Raw genomic sequence first — 17,409 nt, 5'->3', positions numbered from 1 at the left:
AAGCTTTGTGTCTTAAAGGCCTATGGGAGATTTGCAAGAACTGTGACACACCAAGCAGCCCTGGCAACCAGAGTCAGCGAACAGCCATTTATAAGTCTCTCTCTATTCTCTGTTCACCATCACTGTCCACCACCAAAGAATGGCGATTAGTAGTACTGTAATGGTTTAACAATGACGTCATGAAGACAGAAGTTACATAAGTTGACAACTATAAGGTGATATCTAGATGAAATTTAAAAGGCAGTTTCATTATCATTTGTTTGTAAGTAAGTTTAAATGAATCTAAAAGAGAAGACTTGAAGACCTAACATTTCAGTATATGTGTCTTGTTGGTTGTTTGTTAAACAAAGATTACAATACTGCATGAGCTCAGGAACGCTGCCTGACAAACACAGGGCATTTAAAGACGATCCAATTCATCACTCTCAAGTTCCATAATGTGACGCTATTTAAAAGTAAAATGGGATATTTAACAAAAAAATATAGTTTGGAAATGGAATTAGATTTTATCTATGAAAGTTTAATGTTGAAACTATTGCCATTCTAGTCCTTTAAACGCAGGTTGCATGAGATCTGAAGATATATGAAAAATGAAATAACATCTCTTACCTCGCTCTTTCTTTTCTTTTGAGAAAGAGTCAAACTTTCTCCGTAGTGATTTCCTCCTCTTACGAATCTCTGAAAAAAAAAAAAAAATTAAAAAAACAGGATTATGGTTGCTTTTGTACATAGATCAACAAAATATATACACACACACACACACACACACACACATATATAACAAAAATAACTCAAACGTTAAAACAGTATTGTATAAAAATGTAAATCTAATGCTGACAACACATAAAAGAGGTACATAACACAAACACCTAAACAGATGCATGTAACAAGTCTTCCTTTGCCAGAAATAAACTGTTCCAGTTAGATGGCTGACAATAAAGTGAAACCTCTTAAGCACCGAGTATGGGCACAGAGCTGACAAAGCAAACACTATATAAAACCTATATTAGTGGAAGCTGTAAGACAAAATTAGAAGCAGAAGCATCTTCTACACAGATAAACAGATTATCCAAAATGTTTGCTATAGAAAAAAGGCATTCTTTCCAGATTTGGAGCTCAAAATAAGTAGCCTATAGCTAAACTAAAACACCCTTTGTCTGTGTGTTTTCATATCGCTGATGAAGTCTGTCTATACGGCCCTCAGGAGAACAGTAAAAATGTGATGAATAGCTGTTCCCTTTACTACAGTAGGTTAAAACTTCCCCCACAGTGCTGCAACTTTTTAAACTCAAACCAATAGACGTGTTTACCCTCAAACCTCTTCCTGTCTGTGAGTGCTGATAACTTGGTTCCATTTTGATATGCCTTCAACTTACAGCTATACTTTTATTAATTTGAATCAGAAGAGGACTGAGTGGGAAAAGGTTTAAAAGATGCTCTGCAGAGATGTCCAGAGAGATCTGAGAGAAAACCAAATGACTTGTAGCACATGCAGAGGGGCTTTAGGTGGGGTCATATTCCCATGACTGCAGGAAATGAGAGTTTATTTCTATGGCAACTGCCCCCAACCCTCCCCACACGCCAAGACATCATGGGCTGAAGCCCCCATCGGCTCCCATCATAGAGAGGATTATTAGGGGAATGAACAGAGAGCATGCTGAGATATAAGCCTGATTCAGGATAAATAATCTCTTCGGGCCAATGCAGAGATTGAAAACAAAGTAAAGGAGCCACTTTTATAAAGCAAGAGACTAAAACAAAACCAGGACAACAAAACAACAGCTCCAGGCTGCATACAGCCGGAGTTTACAAAGATTAGGAATCACAATATTACAGAGAAAATGCAGAAAGTTTACAGTACTTAACTTTCAAATAACCACAAACAAACCAGAAAATAGAGAGGTCAGTCACTTCATGACATCGCTTAAGTGCATTTCACAAAGTTTAATTTAACTCTCCAAAGGACATTCATCTTCCCCAAAAATGGCTGCCAAACACGTTGAAAACAATTCCAAGAGGAGCGTCTGATTAAACCACCAGGCTCAGTATGACAGATTTCTCCTTTGGGAGGAAAATGTTCCATAAATATTCCCATAAATTGTGGTGGCTGCTTCCCCGTGGATCAGCTAACGTGCCAGCTGTGGTCTTCTCACAGATGACCGGTTGAAAACTCCACTAGAGAGAACAGAGGATGACCTCCTCTGATCTGTCCATGTGGAGCTGCCTGTACGTGCTGGGAATACCACTTCCCATAAACAATGCGGTTTTCCATGGTGGGACATAAGGGGTTTCTCACATGATAACAGTATCCAATCTCACATTATCAAATAATAAACAGGGATGGTCCTGTTAATTAATATTGTTTATTTCATATTGAATGTGATATCTCCAACAAACTCCATTGAGCTGCAATGACTCAACAATATTACGAATGACAAATTTATAAGTGCATAAAAGTCAGCAGAAGGCAAGCACATGGAACAAAAACTGGGCTAAGTTGTACTGTCTTGTATTTCACACAGTTTTGTTCCTGGATTTCAGAGATAAGGACATGTCACGCAATCTGTCCATGTTGGCGTTTGGCTAATTTGGCAGCTTCCACCAAGTGACAGATGTATTTGTTTTAAAATACCTCGACCGGTGTCAGCTACAAAAGATGTGTCTATAATAGAGAGAAAAGTCTATTTATAACTATACAAGATAATATAGTTGATTACATTTTATTGGATTCAGAGCTGTTTTTTCCCTTGCTGTCTATGGTGAAGTGGCCAGGAACCTGTTTTGGGGTCATGACCCCACAGTGGTGTGCAACAATTCAGATGATCTGTTGGTATGGTAGCTACTGCTGTACTCTATCTTACAAATCTCATTTTCACCTCTCAGAAGTCTTATCTGGTCTTATCTAGATTTACTATCGGGAATCCCTCAAAAATGCCTCAGAATTGACCGCAATGTGAATTTTGCATGGATTTTTTTGGGGATCCGTTAAGCATCTGTCTGAAATAATCATATCTAGACTAGTTATGGTTATTATATGTAAAGTGATTTATCATTTAGTATTTAGATCTGTGCACTACTTCTGTCATGCATGATTACCAGTCTTCACGAAACAAGATAAGTGTACCTCTAGGAATGCCAATTTTAAAGTCTAGGTCTCTTCTTTCCAAGTGGTAAAGGGCCACCTCCTGCAGACGTGCTCTTTCCAGCTCTGAGAGACTTTGGATGGGGACCGGCTGAAGCTTCACGCTCTGCCCCAACATGGTGGCCCACGTATGGTCACCCTGAAAGAAAGCAGAAGTGATACAGTGAACACATTACTTTCAGACTCAGCAGGCCTTTTTGAGTTTGGTTGTGGACCAGCTCGAGCACACCTGGTTGTGATTTGAAAGGGAAGCTGATTCATGTGTGTTTGATCAGAGCTGGAATTCTGCAGCAAGGCGTATCGCCGAGAGCAGGATTTACCCTGCTGAAAGTGATATACTGCTGTTAAAGTGCTTGGCACACCTCTTACAAACCAACCATCAAATATTGTGCAGCAAAAGCTGGGGTTAAGAGGTGTGAAATCACTCCCAACAGTCCTTAAGAGCGATTTTTAGACATTCATAGTTTTAAATATTTTTCCCTAATAGGAACACGTCTGGATAAACATGGTCTAAAAGGCCTGTCTGGGTTACTAGAAACACAAAAGCCTAAAGGTCTAAGCACTTAAAACATGCTACAGTATATGAGAAAAGCACTGTTTGAGCTTCTCAGTTTAATTTGGATTCAAGGACAGCTACTTTTAGACTTGGCAGCAGCACTGTGCTGGGTAAACATACAATAGCTAGTGGACATTTTTTGACCTTATGTAATTCCTCTGACAGCATACATCCTGTGTGTAGTAGTGATATGTGTTGGCACATCTGATGTGATGACAACGAGAAAAACTGAAAGCCAAAACATTTACTGAAAGGAAATCTGCTGCCGGTCAACATCAGTGCTTATTTGAATACTGCTAGATCAACAAATCACAATATAATGTCTTGTCCCGTTAACGGCAAAATATCATCCTGAAAGTGTACATATCCAATTTTAAAGTATCACACGATAAAGTATTCTTAAAGGGATAGTTCACCCCAAAAAAATTATTCTGTCATTAATTACTCTCTCATATCGTTTCAAACCCATAAGGCCTTTGTTCATGTTCTGAACACAAATTAAGATATTGTTGAAGAAACCCAAGAGCTTTCTGACCCTGAATGGTCAAGGCCCAGAAAGGTTGTAAGGACATTATTAAAATAGTCCATGTGACATCAGTGGTTCAAACGTAATAAAGGAAACAAAAACCACAACTTTATTCAATTTCTTCTCTTCCGTGTCAGGATTTGAAGTGCATTCCTGACAATACCACAGCACTTGTGTGTGCGTTCCTCTCTTTTGGTCAGAAAGCTCTCAAATTCCATAAAAAAATATCTTAACTTGTTTTCCAAAGTTGAAGGAATGTCTTACAGGCTTGAAACTGTTTAAACAATGTGTGAGTTGTCATCTTACTAGGATTTAATTGAAAGCAGGAGTGTGTCTGTATTCTGTGTCCATGTGGGAGGTCACTTTCCACTCAAGTCGTGGTCACGCAAGACGCCCACCAGTGTCAAATAAAGGATAGAGGTCACAGGTTGTGCTCTGTTTATTTGGATGAAAATAGAGATCAGTGAAAACAACATGAGATCCATCAAGCAGCTTGTTGATACCAGTATCTCAAATGTGTGTAGAAACTGGTATTACTGAGAGAATCTCTTTATGCTGTGCATTCTGAGCTATCATTGTATACTTTTCTTAGTATGTAACTGTAAACATCCCTTATCTTTTGCAGGATCGTTGTATAATGTACTTACAAGAAAAACATATCATAAAAACTACTGTGGCTGAGCAACATGTTCATTAGTATCATGCAATTTCAGGTTGGGAGGATGAGAGAGGCCTCAGGGCAATGCAAGCCACAGAGTCCTTTTCCAACTCCTCTCCTCCCTAACTCTGTTTCATATGCCCTTCTCTTTCTCACATACACTGTCCCTTCTTTTAAAACTAAAAAAGTGAAGGTCAGGAACGAAGGGAAGAGCAAAACACAAACACATGTCACATTACGCCATACTCCAAAGGCCACTGAAACCCAAACCGCACTCATCGTTCATCAGGAGTATTGTGCTGGACACAAAGGCTTTTGTGAGAAACACTTGCCTTCATAAAACTAAACAGACATAACAAACACAGCACACATCCTATATGACGTATCAGGACTCTTGGGTAAATTTTCCAATTATGAAGAAAATAAAAAATCTATCCAATACAAAAACTCTTACTCCATAATGAAACCCTACTAACCCAAGAACATCTTGAGACCCTATGGAGACCAGACATTTTTGAGAATGAGACAAGACTGAATGTGGGAAGCTCCATCAGTCCATGAAAAGATAAACCTACATAATATATAGTTATTAAACAAGAACAGTCCACAAATTGGACAATGCAATAATCATGATTGTATTAAAGCCTATTTCCATAACAGAATAAAAAAGGTAATTGTGATCTCATAATTGTGTCTTTTTTATGTTTGGCAATTCTGAGAAAAATCATAGTCATTTGGATTGATTGCATATTATGCTGAAACAATGTCCCTCTAATATCAAATAGAAATCTATTTGACAATACATTTATTTGACAAGGCTGCTACAACATGTCCACGTGTAAATCAGGTTCTTGCATTCATGTCTGAGACAGCTAATCCAAGTGCAGACATACCTTAGTGCATGACAAGACCCAGACAAAAACATCAGAGGTCCATAAATATTGTTGCAAGACCACTCGAGTACTAGAACAATAAAGTAAACAGTTTTGTGAAACTGCTTCCCTTTGAAGAGATTTCTTTAGCCATCCAGAGCAAACAATAGCTTATTCCTTAAAAAGTCGTTCTCAGTCCATGCTCTTATTTCCTTTCTGAATTCTTGTCCGATTTCCACTTCATATACTTCTTGAGCCCTGACCATATTTGTCTCCTGATCCTTAAAACCTGGCTCATGGTCCCTCATGAGAATTTCGATATAAATACTTGTATTTAGAAACATGCTGATAGTTCCCAGATGCCCCTTTTAAAATTATTTCCAAGTGCTTGTATAAGAGTTCAGCCAGTAACAATCCTGGTGTTTCTATTGAAGGAGCACAATCAGATAATTCTTGTCATCGTCACGAGTATGATATGCATACAGTACAGCGATAAACTTCTATTGTGTACTCAGTCTCAGCTACATCTGTTTAGCATTTACATAAATGGCTTGTTTTGGTGTGCATGGATGCATGTGAATGTGCATTAATGTGGGTACATGATAATGTGTGAGAAAATAAACAGCTAAGCTTCCATACAGTGGAAAGTTACGGAGAACCTCTCTGCTCTTGAGCAACACCAAACCCAAGACTGATCTCTCTGTACATTTAGAGAACTGAAAGAAAAATGAGAGAAAATAAAACAGCAGCAGTCAGCCCTTCTCAATTATCCATTTAAGCTATACTGTGTCAAAGAACAAAAACAAAAGGCAAACTCAATATCTGCTCTCACACTGGATGATCTCTGTGCTGCAAAACAATTAGACGACCTCAGACAGTCCTCAAAGGAAGGACAGCATCAAAGGAAGCCGAAAAGTCTTCACTGAAGACTTGCATTGCATTCTGTTAAGTATGTTATGTTTTTGTTTTTTCTTAAGGAAGTTGCCTTGGAGCAAGAATCTAAATTCATCATTCTGTGTGTAATGTTGTCTGGTGGCCTCATCGGTGGTTATATTCATGTACCTGATGGGATAAGGTCAACAAAAGAAAACTGAATCCTAAGGAATGTGAGGTCTGCTTTATGTTTTAAGGCCATTGAAACTGACATGAAAAAATGTCACTACTTCAGAGGAGGTAAAGTCTCATAAACAGGCACAATGCTCTTGGTTTAGTCGGAGAAAGAGACTGCCGTATCTCTGCTATGGTTTATCTCCTACGCAAGGATGTCACAGAATCATCCAAAAATTGTGTAGACTGTAACTCTTTAAATAAGGTTTAGTGACAAAGTAGGTAGCCTGAGATCATTAAAATATATATATATGATCTCAGACATTTTTTATTATTATTATTATTATTTTATAAGTAAGATTTAATCACAAGCTATGTACCTGTTAAAACAGTGAAATACTTTCCTCAAATACTTTTGCACTTTAAATACAAGTGTAAAAGTTTTTACTAATTTTCTGAATACAGTTATTTTAACAAATAATATTACTTTTACATTTTCAAATATTCTTAGAGTTACTCAATGCGACCTGAAAAAAAATATGTTTTAATTAATTTAATTTAAAAAATCAGCTATATATATATATATATATATATATATATATATATATATATATATATATATATATATATATATATATATATATATACACACACACACACATTTTTTTAATTAATTTAATTTAAAAAATCTGATATATATATACACAAAAAAAATTGAAAAACATAATGACCCTGAAATAGTCAACACACTGACTTTGAACTGTCAAAAAATAATAAAAATTATTAAATAATATATAATAATATATTATATAATTTATAATATATATATATTTTCAATACATAAAATCAGCCATTACACGACCTACAGTAAGCATTTTTTATATTATTATTATTATTATTATTATATTTAAGCACCACTAAAATATCAAAAATTGCTCTTAATTCAGAAACTGAAAAGTTGTATTCAAGTCAGGTTTGTATGAACTACATTTTTTTATAACTTCATATATCTATAAAAAAAAAAATAAGAACATCATGTTACTAACCCTTATGTAGATATACACTGTAAATCCATATCCTTCTGCTAAACTCTTCAAGAAACAAGTACACATACACAACAGAAGGACAATATATGTTTACCATAAAACAGTATGCGGTAGCTGATGGTTAAACATAGAAAATCCAGATTTAGCCACACTCACATAACAATCACAAAACACACTGTACAGTGTTCACCATCTCAAACAATCACATGTGGCATCATAAACACTACGAGTATGATATTCCCCAAGCATATCATTGCATTTCTATATTCACTGAATATATTCTACACTTTCATTATAGTCTCATAATGCAGTCACAATCTCTGAAAAACTAGCTCACATACAGACTCACACACACTTTTGACTCTACCTGCAGACTGGGAGATGGGCAGTGTGTCTGACACAAACACACACTCTGTGAATAAGAGCAATCTCCTCAGACTCTTCAGACAAGTACAGCCAATCCGACCCGAGCATGAGACAGACAGACAGAAGCAGAGACGGATAAAGAGCCAGAGAGAGGTCTGTCCTCTCCATCTGCCATGTACTCATGGAAATCAGAGTGCAGCCTCGGGGTTGCCAAGAGCAAACTTCACATAAACACTCACTCGGTGACGTAGAGCAGAGGGGGAGGAGCCTGAAACAGATCCAGCAGAGCTTTGAACCAGTTCCCCTGTCAGACTGTCACTCATCAGCAGCATAACAAACACTGTCCTCCCTTCCCATCTCCCACTGCAGGCTTTCTACTCCTTTTTCCTTCTCTGTGTACTCAGAAATTCATTCCTGTTGAAATCCTGTCTTCTTCACAGAAATGAAAACAATAGTCAGGACAAAGGAAAAATTGAAGAGCATGATAAAGAGGAAACAGCAGGAAAGCATAAGAAGAAAATAATTATAGTTGTGAGGGCTACACACGATACTTTCACAAACTAGCTGCCTCGTGATGAGCACATACAAATAAAGCTTGACCTTTCAACTCTGTGCTGACCTCATAGGTCTCACTTTTATCTGTTACACAGATTCCACTTTTTCATGATAACCTTTCAGTCGAAGGCAAGATGCTGTAAGAGTCTTTGTGCTCAGTGTGTGTTTTAAACTGGGAATACTGCGGGAAACGTCGGACACTACATTGAAATTTCAAATCTGGGTGAACATTACCATTCAAAAGTTTGGGGTAGGTAACATTAATTGATTGAGATGATTTTATTTATTTTTGAAGAAGAAGAAATAGAATTCAGTTTTTTGGCATTTAGTACAAATACATCAAATGCGGTAATGTTGTGAAATATTATTACAATTTAGAAGAACTATTTTCTATTTTATAATATAAAAAAAAAAAAAAATTAATCCTGAATTACTCCATTACTCCAGTCATTAGTGTCACATGATCCTTCAGAAATCATTCATAAATGCTGATTTCCTGCTCAAGAAATGTTTCAATGTTGAAAATAAGTTAAAATGTTTGTGAAAACTGTGATACTTTATTTTTATTTTGAAGATTAAAACGTTAAAGAACAGTATCTAAGCTATTCAACATAGAAATATTTTATAACATTTTAAATGTCTTAACTGTCACGTTTTTATGCGTTCTTTGATACATCCTTTCTGAAAAAAAAATATTTGAATTAGGGCTGTGAGTTAATTACAATTTTTAATTGAATAAATGACATGATGTGCCAATTAATTAATCAAATGAAACGCAAATTAAATTTGGCTGTGAAATTACCCACAAAAGATCATTTAAAGCCATTATTATGTTAAATGAGAAAGTATCAAGTAGACATTAAAAATAGCAGCTCTAGAAAGAATGCTTTTATTTGATTCAACATAAAACTTATTACACATGAATGTTTAGGCTACAATGGCCTAAAATTAATTGCGTTATTTTTTTCAGAACTATTGAATTAAGTTAACATGTTAAACTGACAGCCCTAATTTTAATTTAATTAAAAAAATGGATTTGTTTCTATTAAAACACAAAATGATTCTCAAATAATCATGGATATTATTAGCAGTTTGTTTTTTAAGGGGCACCTGTTGCAGTTCTGACTCACTTGCTCTAGGCAAGGCATGACTTAACCCTAACACTATGTCAGTAAACTTAATAGTTCTTAGCATGAATGTGGGAACAAAACAGCGTAGTAAAAATATAACTTTATAATAAACCATGCAGTTTGAATGAGCAAGGTGCTTGGTCATGCATGCTGTAAAATAATTTGCATAACATAATTTGTAATCATTTGAATAACATCATAATTTTCACCAGTGGCACCCGTGTTGTGTGTGGGTGAGTATATATTTGTGATGTTTGTTTGGTCAGTGGCTGACGGCTCAGCAAATGATCCTATTAGGGTACTTCTGTGCCGCTAGCTGACAGACTGACAGATTGAGCACATTAGCCAAAGAGCTCCTGGACAGAGGCACTGTCAGTAGCATCCGGACTAGTCTTCATTCAAGCCTGGACACACATTCACCTTCAGGAAGTACGCGACAAGCACAAGCTAACAAGGCTCCAGTTTGCAATAAAGAACCGTTTTATTTGAGATGGTTTACCATCTCTCTGGATTGATGTTCATTTAAAAGTTGCCATGTAAATACTGATGGACATTGTTACTGGCAACATATAAATCCCCAAAGGTTCATTAGTACTGTAGATGTTAACAGTGACACATATGGATGATATTTTTCTGTGTCTATGTCAGCTAAGCAAGTGCCATGCCAATAGATATCAAAACCTCTTTGGTCTAAAATAGCTGCAGTGCCACCAATAGTAGACTTTTTTCAGGTTGATAAATGTGCGGCTCTGAATAATGCGTTTGGAATGTGGTGTGAGGCTGTGTGCGTTATGTCTTGGATTTGCCATTAATTTACCATCTGCAGGGCTTAGATGTGCTCGAGCTCTCTGGAGATTCTTCCATCTCCATAAAGGATGAAAACACAGCCCAGATGTCTTCATCACTTTTATACACTATCCATTCACAATCATACTGTTTTCACAACGTCAGGACTGCCAAAAGAGCCTTCATCACTTAAGAAGGCTGCTGAACATAAACCCTTTTTGGCTGATTTTAGGGAGGACTGCATAAGATTCAGAAACTATTCATCCTCAATGATGTCCTTCAATAAGAAAACAGCAACATTTCATTTTGATTTGTGTTCATATATGAGATCTAATAAATCATTGGCAGGAAGACACCATGAAAATCTTTGGACTTTCTTTCTCCCTAAAAATAAAAAAAAAGTGATGACTGTCCCAGTGGTTTTCCATACACATAAGAATGTTCGTATCCGGCCATTAAAAGAGAAATGCCCCTCAGTTTCATCAGTTTGACCTCTGACCCTGACATCAAGGATGCTCTCTTCCTGTTTTGGCCATAACATAGTGCTGTTAGGTGTATAGGATTATATGACCCTGATACAGGATGGACAGGAACAGGAATGGACCTGTCCCAAAAGAGCAGACAGGAGTAAAATCCAGTGTATGCAGGTTTGGTGCAGATGCTCAGATGATACAGGAGGAGTGATACATACTAAATGTATACTTTCCCATGATGTTTACAACAACTTTTTTTTTTTTTTTTAATTTACACACTCATCAGCTAGCAGCTAGTGGAAGCTGACTGTAATTTAAAGCTATAGACTGCACTGCCCACTACAGGTCAACATTGGTTTCAACAACATAAAACAATAAAACAATAAATCTCATCCACAGCATCTGACGTTTCTCTGGCATTAAAATAAACTATATATATATATATCTACAACTTTCATAGTAATGAAAATAAAGAAAACTCTTTGAATGAGAAGGTGTGTCCAAACTTTTGGTATATATATATATATGTACATGTTATTTTGAAAAAAATACACCTTTACATCTCGAGCACAATAAAACCTGATTTGAATCATGACATTCACCTGTTCTACTAGCTACCATCATACATTTCTCAGTATGGATCATGTCCTCTGCAGAGCTCTGTCTAGACATGCTGAGGTGGAGAAGGTAACGCTGACTAATGTTCACATTGCAGTACAGTCACAGACAGGGGAAATGATCCATGTTTGCTGCTGGTACGGTGTTTATTTTCTCTTGCAATGAGAAGCTGTGTATCAGCAGATAGTGGAGACGGAAAGAGAGAAAATACAGAGAACAGTGAATATCTGGAGTAATGCTCAGGTTCCACATAACAATATTATAGGTCATATGGCACTGCCTGCTTCAACCTGACTATATATACACATATAAATATAGAACAGCTGAACCATCACAAATACACACAAATCACACGCACAACACATCCATAATAAATACATCCACACTAACATCTAAATGAGCTCTGTTACTGTATGTCAAGTCTTACTTCACATCACAGTCAATCAAAAACAGTGTAGAAGAATGTTGCGTTTAATTTGCATTGAATGAAAGAATCCATTTTTAGTAGCAAGCATGTGTTATATTTTAAGGCTTGGACGCACTAAATAATAATGTCTTTCCTAAGACGACTTTGATTCATAGTTTGTAACACCAAGTGACAGATTTGAGAGAGAGCAGCAGTGCAAAAGCAAAGATTCACTTGGCTTCTATCGGTCGTGTCACCCCGTAAATCAGAAACTAAAGGTGTGTGTGTGTGTGTGTGTGTGTGTGTGTGTGTGTGTGTGAGCCAGTGTGGTCTCATTTCACCGTTACAGGAGGACAGATTGCGTAACATGAGTCATAACTTGTCTTATTTTTCTTTTATCCTTTCAATCCTCTTATCTCAATCTGTTCTTCAAAAGATCCCTAGAGGTCACGGAGAGGAAATGCCATTTACAGAAACATTCAGCAAAGATGCCATGCTTCTCTAAACAGGACATTCTCCACCCATCGTCACAGCTCTCTACTGTTCTGCTCCATTATGCTGAAGAAACCACCGCTGACTGACATCCGCAATAAATAATACCCCTGAGTATGGTGGTGCTAGTGTTTTCTCCCCAAACAGTAAATACCAGAAAGCACCACAACATTTTCCTAAACACCTGTTTGTCACGATGAACTGTGAATTGTACCTCGAGGTCATCACATGCAACAACAAAAATTACATTTGGGGTAATTTGATCTAACATTTAGCCCAATTTGACCTTACTCAGTTTACAGAAAAAGCATCTACTAAACAACAAGCAAATGGAACCAAATATATATATCTTCATCATGTAACAGATTTATTTATGTCATGTGGATGACCAGCCCTTCCAAACAAGAAGAAATAGCAATCAATCTCACCATATAGACATCGCATTTGGGACAGACATCATAACAATATTGCTAAAGGCTGCATTGACTGCACTCACTGCTTGCTATTGATCAGTCAATCGATCAGCTATGGCAATTTACACATGCTTAGTTTTCTCTATAAGCTTCCATTGATGTAATACTGATGGTTAGATGTCTGTTGGTTGACTGCACTCCATTTATGCATGAGTTTACCTCTTGACCCCTGGTCCCACACATTCTAGTTTCATTTGACTTTCATTATTGCTTGTCTCTGCTGGTCAAGCAAATTCAATCCTAGCTATCCAATTTACTCCCATCGAGTTTTTTTCAATAAACACATAAAATGATTCCCTTTTAGCTCGTAGAGGCTTGTGACATTAGATGGGGACACATTGTCTGAAGATGCTGTTCTTGAACTTTAAAAAAGAAGATTGAATTTTCTTTGAGGTTTAATATTATGCGCATAACAGTCTATAAAAACTCTTGTAAAAAGAAAACCCTCTTTGTACTTTAGGTCAGAAACTTCAAATACATGCGAGTATGGTCCAAATAGCTGGAAACTCTCAAGAGGATACAAGGGTTTAACGTATTTCTGGCTACTTTTGACTTGTGTGTGATGCAACTCCAACCACTTAGACCACGCTCTTCAATTCCAAATCACAGAGAAGATTTAAGCTTTAATTCTCTAATGAAGGCAAGACTTTTGAACACGCACATTCCACAGAGTGGCCTTTGCACAAATCCCCCAGATAATACAGTAGTATTATTTCCAATTAAAATCATTGTTAAGGCTATTGGTGTCCTTCAGGAGACCTCACATCACATAGTGTGAACACCTTTCAATGGGCTTGACCATTAAATGTACCAGGAAGAGGGGTGAAAAAGGAAGTTCTCAGAATGTCAGACTTCCTTTGTTCTTTTATGATCATCAATCATATGATAAAAACCTTTCAACTTGAAATGCTTTGAGTCATGCGACTGCTCACTGAGGAAACTGGTGACAAGCTTTGAAGTCTTACAGAGTTTAGATGGAACGGAAACATTGACAGGTCTTCGGTATTGTGACTTATATCCGAGTTTTGAGTAAAAAATACATCTTACCCATTAGTTGTTTACTGGATTCAGATCTGAATACAAGTTTGCAGTCAGGTGTACTAAATAATTGAAACCTGGCATCACCAAAGAGCGGTGGAGAAAGAGTTAAAATAAAACTACGGTCAAAAGAAATAAAAACATGAAACATATGCATGGATGAATCCTTCATAATTCACAATCAAGCATTTGCAAAAAGAAAATAAGGTGAATTTTGATTTGTTTTGACTGAACTGCATGAAGTCCGAAAAAATATTCCACCCACATTTATACGAGAGCTTGAACTCTCCAGCCAGCATTAGCATTAAGATGAACGTGACCTGCCACTCTGAATTTTCATGATCATAAAAGTTATAATTAATTATTTGAAGTGACACATAGACATAGACCCTTTGTAAAGAGGATGACTGTTGCTTAAAACTTTGTGGCATCCCCTTCTTGCAGTACCCTTTAAGTGTACAAAATTGACAACCGGGCACCATCTCAGTTATCAGTCTGATGAATACTTCACTGAACCCATCAGAGCAGCGGCACAATCTGAAAACATATACTGTTTCAGTGCATCATGACATTACACTGCAAAGCTGTGGAAATAGCGGGAAATAAAAGAAAAGTCTTATTCTCTCTCTCTGTCTGTATAACTCGTGTCTTTGTTAATATTTATCCTCTTTTATGTTGGCTTACCATAAGCTTTATGATAATGAAATGAAATTGATAAGCAAGCATACCCAATCTAATAAAATGACAAGGAAAACAAAAAATAAGAGAACTAAATGGATTTTCCTCCTCATATTTCACTGAAACTTTGTAAAGTTTGTGTAAATGTGATTACACCTGCCAAATGGCTCCCCAAAAGGTTTGTGGAACCCTTGTATTAAGACAGCACATCATCTTTCATCAGAAGATCAGTGAGACTTAACCTCCTGACGTAACCCTGGTAGAGTTCGGCTGTTTAGAGCAAGAAACTGTGAGCTTGTGTGCTGCTGTGTTTTCATGCTACTTTTATTGGTCCAAACTAAAAATCAGGACACATGGAGACAATCTAATCCTCATCTGCCTGCCTCCAATTCTTCCAACACCCCAATCCAGAGTTTTCTAATGTTCCAGCACATATTTAGCATTTTTTCCCCAGACAGCTTGTTGGCAAAAATAGTTTTGCAGTATGTTTGACCATATGTATTAAGTATGACACATCTATAAAACATTATATGGAGATGAGAAGCCCCTCACTGATCAAGTACTGACATTAGAGATAGATCTGTTTACCTTGACTAACTTTGCGGGAATGTGCTGCATTACCCAGAAGTGTGTAAAAGTTGGTAGCCCTGTTTTGTTTCCTCTGAGAATAGACTCTTGCATGCTTTACCTTTGCTAATGATACTAAAAGCGCTTTAAAAGCAATGCCACAATGTGAACATCATCAGAAATGCTGTGGGACACGGTGCATAAATTAGCGCAGATGTCTACAGAAACGCAGGTTTTGCACCTGCCCTATTTCTACCAATGGACACTGATGGCTATCTGCAAACAGCTGACAGCAGGATGAAATAGAAGGGGGACCCCTTCCCCCACACTCACAGCATATGGTCTTCATTATATTGAACACTGTCCAAGATGTTGGCCAATCCATCAAATCTTTGTACTTTCCACTGCACGCTGTTTTGAAGCATGAAAGCAACTTCCTAAACTATTTCTACTCAGGATTTTAGCACCAAGAGCAACAAAATGATCGGATCAGCTGACATGAATCCTGAGATTTCAGTACGGGTGTACTCTATATTTGGCTCATTAGCTCATGTGATATCCAATAAGTTTAATTAAATTTACGCTGTTCAGATTGGCTTGACGCAACGGGTGAAGAACCTATTAAAGCAACCTTTAGAAACAAAGCCTTCTTTCTGAATTGATCATCCTTCTGAAACTTCATTACATCTCATTTAGCAGAAACAGGTTGTGTGAATTGCAGGGACAGATCTTGTGGAGCAATTTGGGGTTAAATGTCCATGGAGCATCCACATCCAGAGCTAAACCTGCGATCTCTTCAACCATGATTATCTTTAGCAGCCAAACTGGAGTGCACACGGGCTACTTTGTTACGAACATTTATATATATATATATATATATATATATATATATATATATATATATATATATATATATATATATATATATATACTTAAACTCTTTTTTGTAAGATTTTAAGATCCTTTAGTTCAAACAGTAGATATTAGTTTTACAGCAGTTTTCAGAAATTGTTGCTGGATCATGGATCAAAGTGCAGAAGTATACAGCCTGCTTTATAGCATGCTTACCAATGCTGCTGACCCCCAAACAGGTGATATTAATGCTGGTTTATGCTGATGCTTTTAATGATTAATATTTACCGCCATGTCTTAAGAACAATAAAGAGAGAGAAATAACTATTTCAGCTGTGCAATGCTTATGTAGGTTGCATAAAATAGGGCACATGGTTGAGAAAATGTGTTACTGAATATGAGTCTTATGGAAAATCTAAGACAGCACCACAGTAACTTTAGTTTACAATACTTTTTAAATGTAAAAATGATGTGTAGGGAATCATACAGCTTGAGAAAGAGTTAAAACCTGTACACATCTGCATACAAGTGTAGGTATTTCCCCCTACTCACCACATAGTAGAACTGCATGTCCTGGCGTACAGGGTCCTCAGGCAGTATGAGGGTAGACGAGGTTTTATCCGATCCCATGAAGAACAAAACCATCACACTTCCTGGGTAGACACTCAGATCAGGTGAAAACAGAGAAAACAACAAAGGAGATCCCACTTGTTCTCATCAGTCAAACTCTGGATGGAGGGAGTCAGTCCATCTGTGGAGCAGCTCCTGTTTCTGGGCCGTTGGTAAGAGGTTCAGTGTCAGTGCTTCCTCTGCGTCTGTGTATCTGAGAAGTGATAGCAGCTCTTCCTGTGAAGGGGTGCTCTCTGAGTGTGTCTGTGTGCACTCCAGCTGATAAAATGCGAGTCCCTACATGCAGCTCAGTGCAGCCTCTGCCTTGCTCCTCGTCTGTCAACAACAGGAAATGTGCCACTGGCAGCGCAGAGTTTGACAAGCTCACAGCCTTCACTCTGATGCAAGCACTGGAAGCACTGGGAATGCATTAGTATGGGCTGTGCCGGGATCAGGTCTCACTTATCCTTCCATTTCCACCTCCTTAACTGCACATGCCATAAAACAAAGGTCTGAAGG

General features: G+C 37.3%; 1 protein-coding gene across 5 annotated transcripts in view; it reads right to left on the bottom strand.

The window, feature by feature from the left end:
• The window catches only part of LOC127961090 (rho GTPase-activating protein 6-like), a 32,180-nt gene extending 14,810 nt beyond the window's left edge, over positions 1–17,370 (bottom strand). Inside the window, exons 1-4 of one of the 5 annotated variants that reach the window (XM_052560029.1) lie at positions 8,215–8,428; positions 4,531–4,659; positions 3,125–3,281; positions 610–678 (exon numbers count right to left, since the gene is read on the bottom strand). In XM_052560029.1, the coding sequence (XP_052415989.1) occupies positions 610–678; positions 3,125–3,260 (205 nt within the window). In that variant the 5' untranslated portion in view covers positions 3,261–3,281; positions 4,531–4,659; positions 8,215–8,428. Of the gene's footprint in view, positions 1–609; positions 679–3,124; positions 3,282–4,530; positions 4,660–5,775; positions 5,946–8,214; positions 8,429–16,833 lie in introns of those variants that run through there. The other 4 variants (XM_052560027.1, XM_052560026.1, XM_052560028.1 and 1 more) reach the window with 4 other exon arrangements.
• Between the last annotated feature and the right edge of the window lie 39 nt (positions 17,371–17,409).

The sequence above is a fragment of the Carassius gibelio genome, chromosome B7 (genome assembly GCF_023724105.1).
Source record: "Carassius gibelio isolate Cgi1373 ecotype wild population from Czech Republic chromosome B7, carGib1.2-hapl.c, whole genome shotgun sequence".
NCBI lineage: Eukaryota > Metazoa > Chordata > Actinopteri > Cypriniformes > Cyprinidae > Carassius > Carassius gibelio.
This window is presented reverse-complemented; position numbering and strand designations above follow the sequence as displayed.